The sequence below is a fragment of the Rhinolophus sinicus genome, chromosome 1, assembly GCF_057876585.1.
Source record: "Rhinolophus sinicus isolate RSI-liver-muscle chromosome 1, RSI-T2T, whole genome shotgun sequence".
In the NCBI taxonomy this organism is placed as follows: domain Eukaryota; kingdom Metazoa; phylum Chordata; class Mammalia; order Chiroptera; family Rhinolophidae; genus Rhinolophus; species Rhinolophus sinicus.
The window spans coordinates 76,164,257-76,188,538 of NC_142501.1; the positions used below are offsets into that span (position 1 = coordinate 76,164,257).

Consider the following 24,282-nt stretch of genomic DNA (forward strand, 5'->3'; position numbering starts at 1 on the left):
TGTGTGTGTGTGTTATTTTTTTTCCTTTTTCTTGGCTAGCTTTAACTATTCATGCCTGATTTGCTTGGGTGTTTAGTGATTTCATCAGTGAGCTCACATTCCTTGAAACTTTATCTGTGGGAAATTTATGTGTCCTAAGTTGAAGCTGAGTTCCTCCAGAAAAGATTTATGTTCTGCTAATTGCTTTTGAATAATAACAACTCAGTATTACATATTTATTTTAATTAAATTATGAAAGTAGAGGTTTTTTCAGGCTGTATAGGCAGCATGAGTTTGGGTCACATAGGTTTATAGGGACAGGCTTGCAGGTCCAAAACTGCATAATTTTTCTTTCTTTTCACCTCCTTATCTGAAAGAGTAGCAAGAAAAAAAATGTTTCTCTTCTGTCCTCTTTTGCATGGTGGGTTTACTTCTCACTCCCTATTCCCTAAGAGTGAATTAACCACATTGCTCTAGTTTAGGAGTTACCACGCCCACTTGAATTCTACGGCACTCTGCAGAAGAATTCCAGGTGAACCCCCTAGAATAGTCCAATATAGGGCCTTAGTTGAAATAGCATTATTTGGGATTCCAGCTCTTTATTCTGGGGATATCTCTTACCCTTCTATTGGTCCAAGGCTTTCTCTGGAATTCCATACAACTATTAATACAGAATCTCCAAGGCAAAGATGGATTTGGTACCAGCTTCTATCTCAGGATGCCTGTTTTTACTTTTTTGTTATTGTTGTTTGTTTGTTTTTTTGTTTTGTTTTTTTGGCCACCATAGATTTCTAACTTTCTTGTCAACTCTGAAATTCCTTAAAAGAATAAAAAAGTTGTTTTAATTTTATGCTGTGTTTTAATTATTTTAAATAAGATGTCATTCAGTTTAGGGTATCTATTCCAATATGTTGTCAGAATTGTAATCCAACATGTAGTATTAATGTTTGAATATATATATAGAGAGAACCATTTATGACCATTGCATTCAATACAATAAGAACATTAATAGATATAGAAAACTAGTGTTTTATTTAATGATACCCTGTATCTTTAGGAGACTGTTTTGCTACCAGGTCATAATATGCAGCATTATATCTAGGAAAGATTACTTACCTTTTCATAGATCATGTAGACTAAAACAAATGATAAACCATATATATATGTATACACATACACATACATATACATATACATATATATATATACACACTATATATATAATTAATGAAAGAAAATCTTTCATTATATATAATATACATTATATATATAATGAATGAAAGACAGAATAAATTTTGAACTGTTTTTCAATCCTCTTTTATGTCTGTTTTTCAGTACCAGACAGCTTAATATGGTTACATGTATTTTACTAGAAAATCATCCTATAAACATTATTCTGTAAAATCATAGTATGAATTTTTTCCGAGATTAAATTTTTTCTTACGCAGTTGTAAATATATAATTTATCTACAACTTACTTCATGTAGGATATTTATTATAATCACACACCAGGAGACAAACAGGTAGGTAGGTAGATAGCTAGATAGATAGATAGATAGATGTAGATATACATATTGCTATATCTTGATCCTAGTGCACTTGGGTGAGAACTTCAGCAGAATAGCAGAATAGATTTTTAGAATGGAATTGTTTTATGAATTTATTTTTATTTTTATTTTAGTGCCTGATAGTGCTCCAGAAAATATTACTTACAAAAATATTTCCTCTGGAGAGATTGAACTGTCATTCCTTCCTCCAAGTAGTCCTAATGGAATCATACAAAAATATACAATTTATCTCAAGAGAAGTAATGGAAATGAGGAAAGAACTATAGATACAACCTCTTTGACCCAGAGCATTAAAGGTAAAAAAAAAAAAATACATATAAAATTTTGGATATTTACATTTATGTTGACAGAGTGGCCACAAATATTAGCTTGTTGTTCTATTATAAATAATAAGTGCAATTAGTTTTATACAGGGTATGACGATTCTGGATTTTTGGTTAAATAAGTTAGGAGTTTATTGCAAATCATATGAAAGAATACTCTAGGTCAATCCTTGTCCACATATCCTATATCATTTTATCTTCATAATAGGAGTTGTTATTCCAATGAACTACACTTTCATTTAATTTTTACTTTGGAAGATTGTTAAGAAACATTTCATCATTTGTGCATATTATTAAAGACTATTTTGTAAGTCTCAGCTTATCTGTTTTATTTTTATTTAGGACTAAAGAAATATACCCAATATATGATTGAGGTATCTGCTAGTACACGCAAAGGTGAAGGAGTTCGGAGTGCACCCATCAATGTGCTGACTGAAGAAGATGGTAAATATAGTAGTAGATAGTGATGTAACTTGAATCTATCACATTTCAAAAAATGTGCATATAGAATGAAGATATGTAAAAAAAATCCCCTATCCTTGGATATCAGTTGCATGCCATGCCAGCATTATACAGATACTTCATTGTCAAGCTATCATAGTCTGATTTGCATTCAGTGAAATCAAGTATACAATGCTTTTTTTTTTATTGTGAAGTCATACGTGCACTGTAAAAAAAAATCACTAATATTTATTTCATGGGAATTTTTAAGGTTAAATTTTGGTTTGAACATCAACTACTATATAAGTGTGTTCTTTCAACTATTCATAGAAATAGATATTTACATAAATTTTGTAGCATATTCTGTCAACATTTTTAAAATCATATTAGAATTGGCTTCCTAAAAAGGTCAGGGTATTATCCAGGATTGTTGCATAATCGGCAAGGTGATATTTCTGAATGTTAATAGCCCTCATCTTGAATATTTAGACATACCTTTTCCTAACCTGAATAAAATCAACTTTACCACTGAGACTGCTTTACACTGGTACCTCACCAAATTAGAGGCATATTGCATGCTAAGAAAAATATTTCTGAAGAATATACTTGGGATTTGCATTTTACGTTTTATTTATTGTGTGTATTGAGACTTTTCTTTTTGCAAAAGAAAGCCTTATTGCTATGAGGGGTGGGCCTGGATGTGTCGTAAGTATTTATAGGATGTCTTTTTTCCCTTTCTCTTTCAAGTCTCCCCATCTTCAAGATAGGTTGCATCCTGTGGAAATTCAGATTCTAGTTATTTACTAGGACAAAATGTGCATTGTATACGTCTAGAAGAAGGAAGGCTTTTCTCTGCACTGCTCTTATTTTAGTCAAAATAATAGTCTTTAAATCGCTCTCCTCCCATTTCATGTCCTTTGTGTTTTCACCTCCACCGAATTACTTTACCAAAGCACGGTGGTAGGGTGCTCTGGGTTGCCCCGTTTCTAAGTCTCCCCACGGGTTAGTCTTCCTTCCTCATTGCCTCTACTTACTATGCTTGTTTCTCAATCGAAACTTACTGGTTCAACTTTTTATTTTTTTAGTTAGATTTTTCTTGTTCTCAAAGTGAAAATGTAACTCAATCACTCAACCAATCCTTACTCCCCAAAGGGACAATGGTTAAATGCTAAAGAAGAAGATTAGCTTTCCATTCATTTTAGATAGTATCTGAGAAAGATATATTAGGTCATTTTAAGCAATGCTTTTCTGGACATAATACCTACTTCTTTATTTCTAATCTAATAAAATTGTTCTGAGAATTTGAGGTCTTATATGAAGGAACCCAGGCTAATAATGAACATATATTTTGAGCAGGCAGAACATTTTATCTCTCAAGCCAATAGTTTCAAATTATACTGTGCATCTGAATTTTCTGAGCTGTTAAAGATACAGAGCCAAGGTAAATTTTCACCCCAGCTGTTGGCCAAGTCATGGATATAATTGCTAAGGAACAGGGTGAAGAACAGTACCCCCTTGTCAAAAAATGACAGCAAATTGAGGATAAAGGCCTGAAGATATCTGCCTTTTTGGGTATTAGGAGCTCCTTGCCTGCATGGAGCTTGCAGTTCAGTAGAAGAGATCTAAATTTAACAAATGTGTGGACAAATAATTTTTATAATTTTAGTTACTGGTATAAGTGTTTTCCAACATTATGCACCAGGACAAAAAAGGGACTTTAGCTATTCTGAGGCCTCCAAGAAAGTATAGCCGAGAAAGTTATGTCCAAGTTATAACCTGAAGGAAGATGAGTAAAGAGAGAGTGTGAGAGATTTGGAAGATCCTGTCAGGCAGACAGAGCAAAGAGCCTGTGAAGACCCATCACATTTGTCCTCATATTCTCTGTCATGATGAATTGGATAGAGCAAAAGATATTGCATTTATTCATTATAATTTTTCTAACTTTATTTTCTATGTTGTATTTTAGAATACAAATGCTAAAATTATTAAAACTTAATTTGCTATAGTAGATATGCAGCATTTTGTTCAGATAGGCACTTTTAATTACATTTATTAATCAATAAAAAGTTTTACATAGGAAATACCCAAGGATATACTGAAGATTAAATATGAAACCCCAAGAATTACCTGATAGTCCACATAAACATTTTAAAGCATATTATAGAATAGTAATGCTTAGTTACAACATTTTATGTTCTAAATTGGTGCTATTTTTGACTGAAATCCTTTTTTCCAATAATAAACAAAAGTTAAGTTTTACAAAGACATCAGGGGAAATATCGTAGACTTGTTTTGACAAATGAGAGAGTTCTCAGTTAGAGGTAATGTGCATCTTGGGAAACAGACGTCTCCAAATGATATATGGATTCTTGTGATAATCACTATTTGATAGCATTTTTATTGTAGTGCCAGTGAGAATACCACATGAAAACATAAATACAGCTGTCACTATTATTCCTTAGAACTCATCTCATAAACCTTTTCTCTGCTCAATAAACATTTTAAAAGAAAATTGGTGTTACCAAAATAATGAAAATGCACACACACACATACACGCACAATTATAACTGAACTTACTCAGAAAATTTTAAAAATTAAGATAATTCAGATAGCATTTTTTCCAAATTATTGGAAAAAGTGATCTGTACTTGTACTAATCTATAAATTAACATTGAAGATCTAAACAAATTCTCAGAATTTCTGTTAGCTTCATGTGAGTTCACTTTCCATGTATTATTATAATAATTACCCAAGTTTTAGTAATTTATACCCTTTTATATGCAAAAAGTTATATATTAATATTCGAAGATATTACTGTGCTGTTACACAGCAGTTGAGAAATGCATTCTAAATGTTTTATGTAAATGGAAATATAAACTTAGCTAACTAGTTTACAGTAATTTTTTTTTAGTGCTTACACAATGCAGAATGGCTAAAGTATTTGACTCCTATACTCTTATAGCAGAACTAATCGACCCCAAACTGTATTTTCCTGTTTATGTGCTACATTATTGCTTCCTTTGGAAACCACTCAATTTCAAAACTCAGTGACCAGATTTTGATATTATTTTACATTTTATTGACACAACTGCAATTGAAGACGTTTTTATTTGTGAGGTCAGTCATTTTAACTGCTTCTCAATGCTATGCTTATCACTTTCCCACTTGGTTGTGTGATTTTTTTCCCACCTATTTTTATTTTGGGGGAGCTCTTTAACTATATATTATATTTATTCACTCCATAGTTTTATTTTTATTAGAGGGTGATAATTTACCAAGCTGTACTGGAATAGTAGGTGAATCACTGTGACATACCCCTTGTTCTTTTTTCTCATGAAATATTTTTTTCCATTGAATCACAGAAACAGATGTTCTTACACCACCATGCAAAATCTTCTTTTATCATCTCATTTTGAGAGTAAACAATCAGGTTCCCATGCCCATGGCAAACAGCTCTGTACCTGATTCATTTACTGGAAAATTTATAATAAAAATTTTGCATTTTCATTTTAACCTTCTTCATGTATGTTTAATAAAATGTATTATCCTGTACTCTAACTTTTCAGCTCCTGATTCTCCCCCCCAAGACTTCTCTGTTAAACAGTTGTCTGGTGTCACGATGAAGTTGTCATGGCAACCACCCCTGGAGCCAAATGGAATTATCCTCTATTACACAGTTTATGTCTGGTAAGAATTTTTTTTTTCTCTTTTGGAAATAGTTCTGAGAACAAGTATTAATCTGTAACATAATAGGAATGTAGTTTTTTTACTTTAGAATGCGATACCGCATTAGGAACCTGATTATTAATAGCCTAGTTAATATGTTTTTATTAAGAAACAAATTTTTCTCATATAAAGGTCCAAGCATAGTCATAGGATATAATTTTTGTAATTAAAACAAATATAGTTGTGTAATATGCATAATTATACTGTATTTGTGCTTTTAAAAGTTATTGACTGACCAACTTGTGTGAATACAGTATATAATTTTAAACTCTTCTAGCGTTTTACACAGACATTTTCTAAATTACTATCTTTTTAAGCAGAATAATTTTAACTAAGTTTTAGATAAAATTTAACTATAGTATATATTTTTCAGTAATCTGTTAAGATCAGTTTTCCACTGAAATGTAAGCAGTGGATTTATTTCTTTTTTTTCTAATCACCTTTACCTGATTGCATGTTTATGCTTCAGTTGTGAAAAAGCATGAACTCTTATAATACATTTCATGTCAATTAACAACATGGCTATACTGCTTCATGAAAGCTTAATAGATGAAAATCGTCACTTTGATCTATTGGAAATACTCTTAAAAGGATTCGTCATTTATGTAACATATTTCCTGATACATTTTAAATATCTCAACTCAGAAAATACAGTTTACACAAGGTTTTATAGGACATAGGCATTTTTTACTTTTAGATTCCTGATTTAGAAGATCCAGCATTGAGAGGCTGTAACATAGTAAAGAAATCTACTCTTTCTCCTAAATTAAGATTTTTCTTTTTCCAATCTCTCTTTAAACTCTTTGCATACTGCTCTGTAGAACTATATCTCCTATGTTATTCATTGCATTATTCCTAGTCATTTTGCCTAGTCATGGCAATATTGGGAGTGACATGAGAGATGTGACTGGGAAAAAGGTAACCATTTCCCTCTGTTACCATATTCATTCATATATACATTTTCATTTCTTCATTCAACAATATTGATAGAGTACCTATATATCTGTGAAGAAAACACACATAAGACCCCTGACCTCAAGGAGCTGGCATTCTAAAGGGATAACTGGATTATATACCCATAAACAAACAAATGAGGGAAAGTCATGGGAAAGAGGGCTACTTTTGATGGGATACTTGGGGAAATACTCAGACACTGACTTGTGATCTGAGGAGGACAAGGCTTCCTGTCATGGAAAGATTTGTAAGGTGGAGTTTTCCAGGAAGAAGGAAGATCAACTGCACAGTCTGTGTGGGCAAGCACAGCTTGCCATTTGGAAGACCAGAAAGGAGATCAGTGCTGCTGGGGGCAAGAGAGACAGAGGAGAGTCATACTGGGGAGTAGGAGGCAGGCAAAGGTCAGGAGCAAATCCATAGTAAGGATTTCATTTTAACAATAATGGGAATTATTGGAGAATTTCAAGCACCCTGGATGCTTTATGGACAATGAATTGTAGAGGGCAAACATTTTAGCAGGGATACTCATAGAGATACTATTTTAGTAGTCTGGGCAATAGATAATATTGGCAATAGAAAAGACAAATGGGCAGCTTTGAGATACTTTCATGAAGAGTTGTCAGTACTTGGTGATGGATTGGTTGTAGGGATGCAAAAAGAGATGAATCAGTGATAACTTCTAGATTTTTTAATGAAGAATGATGACTACAAGATTTTGACAGTTTTACTGAATTAAAAAAAATGAAAGTGTAGTAAGTTAATAAAAGTGAGAATCAAGATTTTTCTGGCTGGGGTTTCCAGCTCTGCACTGTAAGAACGACGTCGTTCCCTATGCAGTGATCATACCTCTCTGGGAATGAACTGTTAGAGTTGATAGAAGCCACCTACTCTAGGAATTGAGCTCTAATTCTACTTTATCTATTTTTACTTCTGAATTTTATAAAGATAGCAGGATTTGTTGATAATAAGTCATGGCACTTATATACATTATGATACCTTTCAAGAATACTAGCAAGACTAGAATTTTGTATGCTTTCTATGAATTCGGATGTTGTATAAAACATGACTTTTTATTTTCTGTAACTGATTCTTTGTGTTTTTTGGCAATGTTGGTGTGGGCAGTGAGGGTGCTGATTCAAGGTAACGCATTCATTTCTCATTCTCTCTGGGTTTAGTTCAATTTCTTTTGTGTAAATATTTAATTTGAAGTTCAACTCCCCAAAAGTGCTTTTTCTTTCTTTTTTTGAGGAGCATTCCTTTTCTGTGTCACTTCCTCAGATGGATTGTAGGTACAGGGGAAGCCAATGAAAGTGGGCTGAGGGAATTTCAAGTTTGTGATATTGTGGCTCATCTTGCCTGGCTTTTGGGCAATCATTCTGGCCTTGACCTGCAGTCATAGCTTCTATTTCCAGCATTCTTACTTGCTGTTTTATCCTTAATCCAGCCACAGGCTTATTCTAGCACCCTGCATCTCTTAGCATGTCTGTCTGAACCCTCAGATTCCCGGTTGTTTTCTTCGTGTCCATCTGCAGTGTGCAGGATGGGAAGGTGACTTCCATACCCTTCCCTCGCTGTGCATGGTCCACTAGAGGAGCCGTAGGTCTTGCTGGACATGGTCCTATATTGAAGACAGATATTTTTCTGAGAGGCTTGCCGTTTTCCTCTCCATCCTGAAAAGAAAGAGTGATCCCTTTACGCTGGGATTTCCTTCACAAACCTATCTGGGTGTTTTTACCACTCTACCCTCACCCTAAGACCCTGGGATACTGTACAGTCTGACTGCGTTGTCCTTTCCTCTCACTTTTTCTTAGCAATGCAAGGCTATTTTTTTTTCTTGATTGAAGGAAATGTATACTCCTTCCTTTTTACACCACGACTTATAAAACTCGATGGTCTCAACTCATCTAGGAGTAACTCTTGATGTATAAAGACAATGTAGAAAACACTATTCCCTCAGCAAAACTTGGTTTTATTTTACAGAGAGAGAGAGGGAGAGAGAGAGAGAGAGAGAGAGAGAGAGAGAGAGAGAGAGAGAGAGACCTGCTTTAAAACCTACTTTGTTCATTGCTATATCTAGGACAGATAACTGCCTGGCTCATAATTGAAACAATATTTGTTGAATGGAGAGTATATTTTAAGAGTTAAAAAGTTAAGTACTGACTTTTTCTCTTTGAATTTCTGCCATGAGAGTAATGATACTCTTTCAGAAAATGAATGCCTTGCATTGAAGAGAGTAAGAGCACGTAAAGAAAGAACAAAAAGGAAAAATGTGTTAACATGTTCAAGAATAGTGTCTACAACAGACTGAAATATATATTAATGATAATAAAGTATATACAAAGATATTTTAAAATTTCCAGAGAAATCTGCTTTAACTCATTGCATTTTAAATTAATTTTTCCTTTTAAAGTTTGCTTTGTGAAATAACTTTTATCACCTAGCAATATGGTAGAGTAGCATTTTTCCTCAGTTACATTGATAAATTATACTTTTATGTTTTCAAATTATACGTGATCCTTATATTTCTAGAGCAACAATCATTAAATAAATGAATTTTTGTTAGAACACTGCAAGCTTACTCTTCCAATACAACTTTGGATTGAGGTGTTCTAGTAAACTGATATAAAGCTTACTTATTTACCTTATAGTTGAATTCAACATGGATTTGTGTAGCAATTTTATTTCTAAATTGTCAGTAAAATTTAACAGTAGTTTTATCTGTTGTTTGTTAAACTTCTGAGTGAATGCCCTATAAGGTTTAGCTAAAAGACTGTGGAATGAAAGTGAGGCTGAAAATTCTAAGTTATTTACAGACCTCGGCTTTGAAATGTTTTTCAGTTTTCTTAGCAGTAATTATGAGAAGCAATTTTAAATCAGTCAGTCTGAAAAATGTTTATTAAACTCTGTGGGGAGATAGAAACGTAAAATGGTTGTAGACTAATTGGAGATAAAATACGTCCATGTGAAAAAATTTAAAATACTGAGCAATATATTAGGAAGTCAAAATAATTTTAATGCAGTTTTTTGTTAAATGTCATTAGCCAAATAATTTTCTCTGTAATAAAAAGCTTATCTTTGAAAATGGCCTTCCACATGCTACAAAGGATTCTCAGTCCTGTTTCTTCCATTTTTCTAAATGATTTTTACTCTATTAAAACTACTTAATGGTTTAAGCATACGAGTATGCTATAGATCAATAATCAGAATGGGAAGAGGCCCATTTCAAATTTCCTGAATTTAACTCCCATTTTGGAATGAAGGTAGTAAAAGATAGATTCGTAATTCAGGAGAACATCTCAGTGGAAACTTTTTGAAGGCTTGGAGAAAGCATGGATGAATTGCATCAAGAAGATGGTAAATACCATTGCAGGCATGGACTATTGGGGCCAGATTGTGATGATGAGTGACACAAGCACAGATAGAGGGAGTGGTGTAGAAGGGTGGTCGTGATCCTTTAACTGGAGGTTTCTAATGGGATGTTACAAACTGTGTCTCAGCTCTTTCTTGCCAGTCATTTTTAATGAATGACTTGGATGAACTTGAGCGTTAAGGTCACGAGTAAGCTACCTGTGGACCACTCTTGCTTTGCTGGACCTGCATACACACTGTTCATCAATTCGGAATACAAGTCTGTCAGCATTTGAAAATGAGTCGATACCTAGTAAAACTTCAGGTTCCTTTGTTTCTTACAAAAATCAGAATATTTTTGCCATATTCCTCAGGATAGAAAGCGGCTGGCGTTAAATAAAGGCTGTCTTTACCCTGCAGTTTACCACAGTTCCCACCACACCCTGTTTTAAAACCAGTCTTTTTAGTCATTTGTTTTGCTTGTCTGGGTCTCAAACTTTTAAACCCTCGGTTTTGGGGGTCTCTTCATTTCATTTGTGAAATGCACAAAGCTGGGAGAGATTGTGATTCCCTTGCATTACAGATTTGGGGAACAAAATGTGTTGGAGAGCTACAGACTCAAAAGGGATAGTAGAATAGTTACCATTTGGGGATAGAAGTTGTATTTGGTTTCTTCTATATTTTTTTATTTATTTTTCACAAAAATACCATAAACAGAAAATATTATTCTCATTTTAGAGTTGTGGAAAATGAGTCTTAATGAGGTTAAGGAGTAATTTAAGGTTATGTAGCTAGAAGGTGACAGCATCAGAAATCATACCCAGATTTGTCTTATTCCCATACCATGCTTTTTTCACATCAGTAGCAATAAGTGTTATAATTGGCATTTGTTCTGAAATCTCAGCAGTATACTTAAAGACTTTGGGAAGTCTTACTTTGATAAAAGCATTTGTGATAGAGACTTATGGAGTAATAACAATTTAAGCTTGTTGCATCAAGTCATATGAGATATTTCTAGCAAAAAAGAAATCACTGGCTTTATATTGGTCTACAGTAGTTGATGGACTGTATCCATTATGAGAGAATTATTACACTATTTCATGTATAAACCAATTGGACTACTGATTCCCACAATTTAAATAACATATGGACAATGTAGAGCTTGTTTAGGGAGGGTGGCAGAAATACTCAGGATGGATGTATATGAGAAATTGTTGAAAGAACAGGAATAGTTATTAGTCAAGATTCTTTTAATTTCAAATGACTATACCCAACCTAAATTGGCTTAATCAAAAATAGGAATTTATTGTCATATGTGACTGAAAAGTCCAGACATAACAAACTGGATGTAAGAGCTCAAATAATTTCACTAGAGGTGTTTAACAGCGAGAAACTTGGTGTGGACAACAGCAAGATGGCCGTGTGTCTTGAGTATACTGGAACAGGAGGAAATAAATTCATAGAAATGAACAGGGATGGATGTATCTTCAGGTTAGATTGTCTACCTGGAGCAAAATATCAAATGATGTATAATAGATAGAATTAAGACCATGACCTTTTGAAGGGTCTCAAACTATGTGTGAAAAACCATTTATGTTCATGTTTATGGAAATGAATACCAATACCACATGGGAAAATTTATGTGTTTCCCATGTGGTTTTGGTATTCATGACTCTCATAGGCATTTGCTGCCTGGCATGGTCTTGATGTGATAAGAGATGAGCACAGGAATTGGTTACGCAGAGCAAAGAAACTGTTGTTATTCTCTAGAATTTCCTTTATAGCCTGTTTTTTTTTTTTTTAAAAAAGAATTAACTAGGAAATAAGTTCATGTTAAAAACTCCATTAATCTCCACCCAAGACATTGTCTTGGTGTTATCAATGAGTGTAGACAAAAAACTAAAACTAAAACAAAAACCAAAAACCAAAACCTGCATCATATATTTTTTTCAGAATAATTTCAAAGTTATTCAAATTCTTTAGACTTCTCAAATTCAAAGTAGCTTTAAAAATGTTGTAATAAGTGTCTAGAATTAAATCATTAAAATGACTGCACTGAGGACTCCCCTCAAGTTTTCTCTGTTTGAAAATTTGCACTGATTAGGAGGTTCGACTGATGTTGAAAATTATCTATTTTAGAGGGTAAATATTGTGTGACATTTACATTCCCTCCATTTCTATACAGCTTCTGACTTTGGTTATGTAAGAGTTAGACCTACTTTGTCAGATGGGCCTGCTCTCTTTCTCCCTCCACCTTAGTCAACTCCCTATTGTACTCTCAAATCTAACAAAGTAGCTTTCTAGTGAACAATTTCCTGCATCTTTAGGGTCTATTGCTTTATTTTCCTTTTCTACGCTTTGATCACTACCAATTTATTTCCTCGTTTCTTTCTCCTTTTCGCTTAGCCACTAGGGGAATAAGTTACTGTGCTTATCCTTAAGGAGATCACCTTGTTATTAATGAATGTTTTATAATTATTTACTGCTTTGCCTCTCTATTTTGATAGTGGCTGTATCTTACTTGTCTAAAATAAAACATAATAATGAAACACAAAACAATCCTATTATAATATTTTAAAACTAATACGAACAAAAGAGAGATCATAAAACGAAACCAGCTCAAACCAGAAGTAATAGCTGATTATAGCAGTGTCAAAGTTGGGTTTCTCATGCATGGCAGGGAGTGACCCCTCTGAACTGCAAAATTCCTCACTGAGATCCCTCTTCAGAGAGCAGAGAGCTCAGGCTTCAGCCCAGAGGTTAATGTGTGTTTCCTCCAATCTGGCAACAGCATAAGAGCAAGGAAGATGGAGCCAGAAACTTAGGGGCAGTATCTCTTCTCTCTCCTTTCCATTTTCCTTGGTTTTCAGTGTTATGGCGAACCAGCTCTTACCTAACTAAGATAACATTCTCTAGTCATCAGAAGGTGACATTTCAATAGAAGCCTATTTATGCTCAGATATTTTTCTACCTTAGTCATTAAAATATCAGCCACAATCCTAAACTCCAAAAGAAAAGCAAACAAACCCCAAACAAAGAAGACATATTAGTATCTGAAAATTTTTGTTAGCACTATTTTATAGTCTTTGGAGGTAAATCAGGATAGAGGTAGACACCATATTCATATATGTGCTAACTGAGGAAAATTATTGAATTTGTTTACGTATTTTTATAAAGACTATCTTATTTTTAATGAAATATATAGATATGTGAGACAAAATTTGTTTTTGACCTGAATTTTTCAGATAATTGCCTTGATTCCGCACTATCTATAGAACATAATTGGGGTTTTTCTTAGTGAAGACAGATACTTATCTACAATATTTTGCTGTGAATATTAGAGTAAGAAGGTGATGCAAGGCAGCAGATAGCATTGAAAAAATATGCTATAAAGGGATTTTAAAAATAGATATAATATAATTAGATTACTTTAGCTTATTTCATAGTTTTAGAGATCTGAATTGGATTAGCTATATTGCAGTGTTCTAATAACATGACTATGGAATTGGGTAAACTTTCTATGACAAGGCATCTTTCTCTGAGACTAATAGCTACAGCATTAAGAATTTGAAGAGATCCTCTCCCATAGTTTCAGTGAAGTCAAAGAAAGTTCTCCCTGAACTGAAAAAGGATGTCTGATGAAACTGTTTCGAAATGCTGAATTGCCTGGCTAATGCTGCCTATCGCCAATAGCATACTCTCAAATCCTTATTTTTCTCACTATGGTAAGCTTTCCAACTATTTTTCAGAAATGTATCTCTGTGGATAGCCTTAATTTACTTAAAATCTATTACTCCTTTTATTGATTCAAGAATTCAAATATTTCAATAGTGAAGAGAAAGCATTTTATCTTCGGAGGGAATTTCCATTTACTTCTTGGATACCTTGTGTTTCTCAAGGAGAAAAAAATGAGATTGTATGAGATATATAACTTTTCTGTGCTATTGATCATATTTTCTTATCTAAATTCTTTAATTATTAATTTTATTGCTCTTAAAATCTAGATTTCTTTTTTAAATGCATAGTTTTTAGCACCTCTCTATACATGTTAATTCTTTAATTTATGTTCTAATCTATACCCAATTCAAAACCATGAGCTAACATGGCCGAAATAAAATAATTATAGTGCTCTTTTACTTAGCAATATTTTGTTCTTTAGACTTTTTTCCCCTTCTGGGATTTTGGTACTCACTTGGAGAGTTTTAAGTCAATATTTATTTTCTTTTCTAGATTGACATTTTAAATATTTTAAGATTTTGAGTGAGAGATGCGAGCTGTACTTTTTTTCTTTCCTATATGTTATATGTACATTATTTTCAGTCTTGTTTCTACTTAAATAAAGAATAACCCACTGGCTTGATATTTTAGATACTACTATTCAGATATTTACTATTTATTTATAAGAATTTGTCTGAGGTAAATGTTACTTCTGTACAATATATGAAAATGAGTTTGATGAATATATAGTATAAATAAGATTTTCCCAACACTTAAAAAGAACAAATATTTGAACAACTAAAACATTGGTATGAAAAGAACGCTATATACCTTGAATATACAGTATTATTAGAGATCCATTAAAATCAGTCCTAGCCGTGTGTATTATCTTGTTAAAGACCATTTCACCATTTTATGTTCTTATTCAAGGTAAGCACAAACAGTCTTTTTATGGGTATGTCTTTAAAAAATTAAAATTTAACTTTAACTCGGAAAAAAAATATCAGTCCTAGCAAATACTAATATGAATATCTTATTATCACTTGATTGAATTACTGAATATGCTTGAAAACAAAAGAAGTTTATTGTATTATTCTGAAATTCACTTGTTTCAACGTTTCAGGATAAAGTGACATCTTTATTCTATTAGTCTGGATTAATAAATTTCTGTGCATAAATGTTTATTTTTAATGTACTTACACTCAAAATGTACATGTAATATTTAATTTAAAAGCCCATTATACAGGAAAATCTCTTTCTTTCTCTCTCAGGGATAGATCATCATTTAAAACTATTAATGTAACTGAAACATCATTAGAGTTTTCAGATTTGGACTATCATGTTGAATATAGTGCATATGTAACAGCTAGCACCAGATTTGGTGATGGGAAAATAAGAAGCAATATCATTAACTTTCGAACACCTGAAGGAGGTGAGTTCTTTTCCATGTAGGCTAAATAAAAGAATATCCTACTCAAACAAAACAAGTATTCAATGTAAAAATGTATTATTAACCCTAATATCTGTCATCGGTTAGATGCAAAATTGCCTTTTGGTCACTTTCCAGCCCTGTGATGTTGGAAAAGTTAATTAATCTCTCTGTGCCTCATTTGACCATCTATATTATGGAAACAATATAGAATCTACTTCACAGGGTTCTCGTTAGGGTTAAATGAGTTTATATTTGTAAATGCACTCAGCATAGAACTAGACACTTAGTTAGCACTTTATGGGTTTGTTAAATGAAACAAAATAAAGTGCATGAAGTCAGCTCTCTGCCTTTGTCCTCTACTATTCTATTTTAAAATTCTAAGTTGTTAGAAATTCATATTACATATTCACTATTGGAAACTTGATATAAGGTTGTTTTCAAATCCAGGGCAGCAGGCATGTTTTAGAACTGGGATAGTGTTATAAGACTCAGAAACCTAATTGTGCTTTGCTTCGATATTGCTATAGTTAGAGTACACAAGAGATGCCCAATGAGCCTTATGGATTTCATTTCTGACTTGTAGTTAGATGTGATTACAATCTAAGGGTTTTTTTTGAAAAATAATTATCACTTACCAAAGGCAGGTAAAATTTAGTACATTTCAGACATTTGGAGTCACAAGTACAGTTTTTTGTTCAATTGCTTTTTCTTTTTTTTTTTTTTTTTTTAATAGCACCAAATGATCCTCCCAAAGATGTTCATTATGCAAATCTCAGTTCTTCATCAATAATTCTCTTTTGGACGCCTCCTTCAAAACCTAATGGGGTTATACAATATTATTCTGTTTATTACAGAAATACTTCAGGTACTTTCATACAGGTAAGACCTGAGTTTTCTCCTAGTTCTTTATTTACATCCTTCAGTTTTGTTGGTGATGATATAGACTTGGCATGATAGAAAAAGTTACCATATGTTGATAATTATGCATAGACATTTTATAAAACTTCCATTGACATAGAAAAATGTGATGGAGAAATGTCAGATACATTGTAATCTATCTATCTTATCTATGCGCGCGCGCACACACACACACACACACACACACACTTCTGTATTAGCTTCAAATATATTACCAACAGTGAAGCTGCCACCTACTTAAAATTCTGTACATAAATATGGCCTTCAATTCCACTCCTCCAAGAAGTGTTCTTTAGAGAATCTATAATTTCATTTACCATTAATTATTTCTCAACTAAAAAAAAATTCCTTTTGTTTGTATACAATATAAATAATTTCATGTTCGGATGTGTTTGTGTGTTTTTCTTCATTTTTAAAAATGTTTTTAATGTTAGCAGGAGGGGTTATTATCACTACTATTACTATTATTAGCAGTATCAAATATAATGAAATCACTAGAAATGTAGTTATTTAACTTGGAAGGGTTTAGGGTTATACAGTTTGCACATGGGCACTTTCTGGGATATGGATGAAATTAGTCATGAAAGTAGCTAAAATGCATTTCATTTAGAGAAGTATTTTAATTTTTTTCAGTAGAATTTCTTAATTCTCCAACCTAAATATTTCATAGTACCTTAGTATAAGAAAAGAATAAAATTGGAATTGGAGTGATTGAATCAGGAATGGGGAAAGCTGGAATATAACTTGCAAAACACTGATTTAGAAGAAATCCTGCAATTTACAGAATATGTACCTTACTGATAGAAACCACTGACTGTGTGTTGATTATGCCTCTGGGCATTCTTCCTTCTTCGTATGCTTTTAAGCAGGAGAATAGAGATAGATAAGTCTTAGTCATTACAAGTTGATTAATTCTATTTGTGATTGAACCCAATTTAGTCACTAGAGTTAGCTGTTGTGAGCAGCAATCTCAGGGACTAAAGTATAACTTGCTGTAATGCATCTGTGCTGCAGCTTACACTAATGAATAGGGTCAGAGCAAAACTTTGCAGGCTGTCTCAGGACTAACCCACTGATGAGTAAAAGAAAGTCCAGAGGTTTGTTTGGTTTTTAAATTCTGTTCAAGGCCCACTAAGAGTGGAGTTGTGTAAGAAAAACGCATTGTTTTTCTTTGTTTCCTACTCTGTACACCAGGCAATTTTTGCTGCACCTTTTTGTTCTGCTCTATTTGTGCGAGGGAATGGGGGATTAGTGTGCAATTTATTATTATTTAACCACAATGCTGTTTATTAATTCTACAATGTCATTATGTCATAGTAGTTATTCAAGTTGCAGATTTTAATTTGTTCGTGCATTTAACAAAAATATTGCAAGGTGGTGTCAGTAGTTCTGCAAAGCTTTTGCCTCTGTACAATTTACTTTATGGATTATACATGGTTCTATTTTGGTTCTCTTTGTCCACGTTTAAATAATCAAGTGTAAATATCTAACTATGGTTTCAACATGATCTTATAAACCTACCTATTCAAACCTGGATATGTAGTATGATCCCATTTGTAATTCATCTATCTTAGAAAATGTGATCTTTTATTAAATAATCTAAAGAATGCTTTTAAGTGTGACAGCTTCAAGAAGGCACAGACTAATGATGTTAAAACATTTCACATATCACTAAAAGTTCATCCATGCATTAGTTTATTCCTAAGGTTAATGTTAAATGTAGCATCAAAAATCTTCACTACTTAATTTTCTATTTTGGGTTGATAGAAGAAATCCTTAAAATCGAAATTATATAGCAGAACAAGCGTATAGCTTTTTTTCTTCCCCTTTTCTTTCTCTTCCCCACTAAACTGTGTAGAATATCTCATGGAAGGCACATCATCTTCTGCTTCCTCTTTCTGGTATCTGCTGCTTGTCTTAGCGCCCTTAAGCCATAGCAAACAACTTGAAGAAAAGGGTAATGTGGCACTTACCTTTCCATACCCTGAAGTCCTCTGGTACTATATCATACATAGGTTTAATGCTCAATAAATATCTTAATTGAAGGAACGTAAATTATTATTATAGACCAACGTTATTTTCAGTACTTAGTTATAATTGTGGAGCACTTACGTTTCTAGTGAAATGATCTTTCCTTCTTATTTTGGGGAATTTAATCCCTCCACTACTACTTGGCAATCCATCTTGTTTTTCCTTCAATTGTTGCACATTGTTTTTTGTATAGTGTATTAACTCTTCTGCATTTTACTTTGTACCCACTTCTGAGGTGTTATCAAACAATACAGCGAATGTTTAAATAAAAAAAATTAAAAGTAAAAGATACATTGCCACCAATCCTCCTCCAAATTCTCCCCCTCGCTTTGAACACACTTAACCTATCGTCTTTGCCACTTTCTGAAGTAGTGTGGGAAGTCCTCTTTCATGAGTGTCTTCAGTTACTCTGTCATGGCTGCCTCGATGTCCTAAATCGATTCAAAACATTTACCTTTCATAGTCATTTTCACTTTGGGGAAGAGCCAGAAGTTGTACAGTGTCAGATACAGGGAATAAGGTAGATGAGGGCACACCGTAATGTTTTTATTTGACAGAAATTGCCATATACCATAAGCGATGTGTGACATGGAGCGTTGTTATGATGGAGGATGATTTATGGCACACTTCACTTCTAAAACACACCTTCTCTCAACCATAGCTCACACCTGACTGCCTACACCGAACAAGTTGAAACTGTCACACACTGTTACTAAGGTTCCACACACTGCTTCCCGTATTGAAGATCCCTGCCTTTCCGTTGGATGGCACTCGGCAGTAGTATTCACTGTATTTTGTGAACACAACAGAAAGGCTTCATGTCACATATCACTTATGGTGTATGACAATTTCTGTCACATGAAAACATTATGATGTGTCCTCATCCACCTTATTCACCGGATCTGGCACTGTGCAACTTCTGTCTCTTCCCCAAGGTCAAAATGACCATAAAAGGTAAATGTTTTAAATCGATTGAGGACATCGAGACAGCCATGACAGTGCAACTAAAGACACTCATGAAAAAGGACTTCCAGAACTGCTTCAGAAAGTGGCAAGAACGATGGGTTAAGTGTGTTCAAAGAGAGGGGGAGTTTAATGAGGGGGATTAATGGCAATGTGTCTTTTACTGTAATAAACTTTTTTAATGTAAACATTCACCATGTTTTTTTATCATACCTCACATGTTATGTCTCTTCTGTGTGCCTGACATAGCCTTATTATATTAAATAGTGCTAAATAAATACTGGTTAATTAATTAAATTTGAAATGTTTTTACTAAATACCTTCAGACTACATACACAGAAAAGTAAGAAGCCTTAATTAAATAATTTGAGCCATAAAATGTCTTTTCCAAGAATAAATAGATGAATGAAATAATCTGGATAATCGATCTAATTTTTAATTTGTTGCATGTCTATGCATGTTTGCACACACTCAGCATGAATGACTTCTGGGTAATTCAGAATAATTTGTTGTTTAATTGGTACCAAGGTCATAGGTAATCAGAATAAATTCTATAACAAAGAAAAATTAAAAGTTATACAAAAAACCTGCATTAATATTTTAAGCAATACTTTATATAAACCAGTTATTTCATGTGTAAAGTAGACATGTTGGATGATATTAAAGATCACAGACTGTATTTTGTGTGAGATTGTTACATTGTTTTTACTTGTCTATTCCTAAATAAGTCACCACAAAAATGAAGTATATCATTATTACATTCACTCTTTACCTCCACAACTCCTCAATCCAAAATACTGGCAAAAGAACCACAAAAACTTGCTGTATTTAATTTGTTGATACATTGTAGAACCATTCTAACTATAAATTTTAGTCAAATTGATTATCCTATGTTATTAATTTAAATTGATTAATTATCATTTTTTAAAATTATGTGCCATACACGATATTAATTGCTTTATGTTCTTCATATCATCTGATCTTCAAAAGTTCTCTGAGAAACAGAAATGATTATTCCCTATTTATAGTTGAGGAAGGAGAAGCTTTGAGATTGATAATTTCTCTAGGACTACCCTACCCTAATTGAATATAGGTTTATAGGACTCTAAGGGCTTTGTGTGGATTGGAATGATTTAGATTTCTGTGTAGATGGACGTTATTATAAAATTATTCACACTGATTGCCTACATGATATTTTGGCAAAGTCTATTTCTTTTGTTTTAGTATTGATTTTGTTTCTGTCTTTTGTGTTTAAAATGTGCTCAGATAGGAAATGATTGCATAAATTCCCTGATAGTTCAAAAACTGCTTTGGGACAAATATAACTAGGAGTCAGGCCAGACAATTATAAAATTTCTCTTACTCTTCATTTAAGAGACTGCATCTAAGTGCCTTCCATTTTCTCCTCGTGATTGTAGAAAAAAAAGAGAAACCATTGATAAATAATGATATCCAGTTGAGTTATTAGAAAGAAGTGACCACTCATAATTCCTTCATCATTAATAGGAAGAAAAAAATTATAATTTTGTGATACTCCCAAATTCTTTAAAATATATAGTCAATGTTCTGAAAAATATTTGAGTATTTTATATGAAAACCTACAATAATCAGCACATTTGTAGCATTTTCAGGTTGACCCCCGGGATGTTCTCCATTACTAAGCTTGGAGTTTCTACACTTTGCTACTCTGTATGTTGATTTTGTAATAAAAACTGCTACCATCTATTTTTCTTTTAGTACAAACATATTTCCAGTTTAATTATTGCAATAAAAATGCTCTACGTTGATTTTCCTCAAAAATTAACATATTAAATTAAGGAGACAACCAATTCATGGATAATAATTATTTTGAAATGTTCATGTATACTACAACTATATTCTGAACAATTAAAACAATATGTTTATTTTTCAGAATTTTACACTCCATGAAGTAACCAATGACTTTGACAATATGACCGTATCTGCAATAATAGATAAACTGGCAATATTCAGCTACTATACATTTTGGGTAACAGCAAGTACTTCAGTTGGAAATGGGAATAAAAGCAGTGACATAGTTCAAGTATACACAGATCAAGACAGTATGTAAATGAAAAGCATTTATTAATCTTTAATAGGATTAATTTAAAACTTTATAATTATTTCACAACCTTTTTCTATTTGTATGCATTGGTAGTAAAATCTATATTTTATTTAGGCACATTTAACTAGTCATTATAGAAGTCTGAAAATGCATTTAACATAGCTATAAAACTATTACAATAATAACAGCCTTTTCTATACATAAAAACTACTACCATCCATTCATGAAAATTTTATCGTTTTTATTGCTTCAAAAGATGTCACGACGATCTGCTTCTGGGCATGAAAAATACTGTTGCACATATGAACGCATTTTCTAATAGTTAATATGCTGATCCGTTTGCTTTAGAAACTACATTTTTTTTTCTTTAGCAACTTACTTTGTTTCAGTCTTTGAATCCACATAGGACTGTATACAGCATCTTTGTTCTTATTGTATTTTTACTAATATATCCAGAATGTCTTTTTCTTTTTTTTAATCCCAGAAGTTTCATGTATGCAGCTTCTGCCAAATCTTGTTTGTGATGAATATTCAGGAAACTATAATGACTGAGGCTCTTGATGTTTTTTTTTTTTAGGTTTCAGCTTTCAGAATACAATGATACGTGGAACATTGCTTATTTCTTATGGTTGTTTCTTTTGTCCACTTATTTTTAAATGACTAGTCTCTTATTGAGAAATGGTATTGGCCTATACTTATGCTGAGAGTAAAATTTCATGTTTATTATTTTAAGATTATAAATTGACAGGCACTATAAATATGAGGAGTGAATGCTTTCCTTGTTGTTGGAACAATCTTTTTAATGGTTGACAAGTTAACCAACAGAATAAGATATGATAAAATGTATGTTTACAGAGCTTTATCAAAAGTGTTTTAGTGAGTTATGTGGTCAGTATTGTTTCAGGCATTTTTTAAATGCAGCTCTCTCTCAAGATTTTTATTCTACCAGCCTATAACTTTTTATCAGTTATTATAGCATCATGAATAATAACCACATTCTGTGTACTGTTCCACGTGAGATGTCCTAGATGACCTCATATTACAATAAGGATAATATTTAGAAGACAAAAATTAAAAATATTGTGTAGATAATATTCATTATTAAATATTTAAATATCTGAGTACACATACACACATACATGTATATATATACACATTTATAATTTCCATTTTGTAAAATAGAAAATCCAAGAGAATAGTATATAAAACAATTTTCATACATATTGAAGATGATGAGGTTTATTAAGAATGATTTTTAATATAATTATTTAGAAATATTTTATATTAGGTAATGTTTACTACATCTGCATTTAAATAAATTAAGAACTCATGATGTAACAGATGCCATTTCAACAATTATCTTGTAAATTTACTTAAATTTTATTTAGGGTGACTGATAATTTTTATATTTTGCACGTTACCTATCATAGTACCTGAAGGGCTTGTTGGAAACCTGACTTATGAGTCCATTTCGTCAACCGCAATAAATGTAAGCTGGGGCCCACCATCTCAACCAAATGGTCTAGTCTTCTACTATATTTCTTTGAGCTTACAGCAGACTCCTCGCCACGTAAGACCACCTCTAGTTACGTATGAGACAAGCATGTATTTTGATAATCTGGAAAAATACACTGATTATATATTAAAAATCACTCCATCAACAGAAAAGGGATTCTCTGACACCTATACTGCCCAGCTACACATCAAAACTGAAGAAGATGGTAGGCTGAATCCTTTTATTGCCTATTAAGCAGATTATTGGTGTTCTCTTATTTATATTGCTTTCTGATAGAAAACACTATTCTTATAATTATATAGCTTCTGTTTGTTCTCAAGTAATTAGCCTTGCAATGAACACAGTAAACTCTTTCTTAAAATTAAAATAATTATCTGCTGATAAAATTAAATCCTATTTTTATTAAACCCTCTTCTTTTTAATGTTAATTCACTTTTGTTTTATTTAATATTCTTTTTTTCTTTTATAGTCCCAGAAACTTCACCAATAATCAACACTTTTAAAAACCTTTCCTCTACCTCAGTTCTCTTATCATGGGATCCCCCAGTAAAACCAAATGGTGCAATAATAAGTTATGATTTAACTTTACAAGGACCAAATGAAAATAATTCTGTCATTACTTCTGATAACTATATAATATTGGAAGAGCTTTCACCATTTACATTATATAGTTTTTTTGCTGCTGCGAGAACTATAAAAGGACTCGGTCCTTCCAGTATTCTTTTCTTTTACACAGATGAGTCAGGTAAGCCAGAATCCATGTTTCTTCAAATGATTTCGTTGTTGCAGCACTTGCTCTCTCTTTTTAAGGAACCGCATGGATAATGAAAGGATACTTGATTGTCTATCTGTAACAGGCTTACAACTCTTCATCTACTTTGCTTAACATTTTTTTTTTTTTTAATTTGAACTTCAGAACAAAGTGTTCTGTTTGAAGTTACTTTGGAACTACTGAGTTCCAAGTACAAAAACATAATTACTTATGCTGTTTATTTCTGAAATTAAAATATGATCATTTTAGAAATCTTTCTTAACAAGTGTCTTCAGGAAGCTAGAGTCACAATGATATTTGCATGTTAAAAATTATGACTATAAGTTTTATAATGTGTTTTCCTGCAGTGCCTTTAGCACCTCCTCAAAATTTGACTTTAATCAACTACACTTCAGACTCTGTATGGCTGAAATGGAGCCCAAGTCCTGTTCCAGGCGGTATTGTTAAAGTATATAGTTTTAAAATTCATGAACATGAAACTGATACTGTATTTTATAAGGTAGGTTGACTA

The 24,282-nt window shown here is 32.6% G+C and overlaps 1 protein-coding gene across 3 annotated transcripts in view; it reads left to right on the forward strand.

The window, feature by feature from the left end:
• Positions 1 to 24,282, forward strand: part of PTPRQ (protein tyrosine phosphatase receptor type Q) — a 241,992-nt gene that overhangs the window by 95,757 nt on the left and 121,953 nt on the right. For all 3 annotated transcript variants that reach the window (XM_088800966.1, XM_074325366.2, XM_074325367.2), the window contains 9 exons: positions 1,661 to 1,843; positions 2,213 to 2,314; positions 5,878 to 5,998; positions 15,328 to 15,488; positions 16,222 to 16,367; positions 21,313 to 21,481; positions 22,914 to 23,204; positions 23,469 to 23,744; positions 24,119 to 24,270. In XM_088800966.1, coding sequence (XP_088657092.1) covers positions 1,661 to 1,843; positions 2,213 to 2,314; positions 5,878 to 5,998; positions 15,328 to 15,488; positions 16,222 to 16,367; positions 21,313 to 21,481; positions 22,914 to 23,204; positions 23,469 to 23,744; positions 24,119 to 24,270 — 1,601 coding nt within the window. The remainder of the gene's footprint in view (positions 1 to 1,660; positions 1,844 to 2,212; positions 2,315 to 5,877; positions 5,999 to 15,327; positions 15,489 to 16,221; positions 16,368 to 21,312; positions 21,482 to 22,913; positions 23,205 to 23,468; positions 23,745 to 24,118; positions 24,271 to 24,282) is intronic.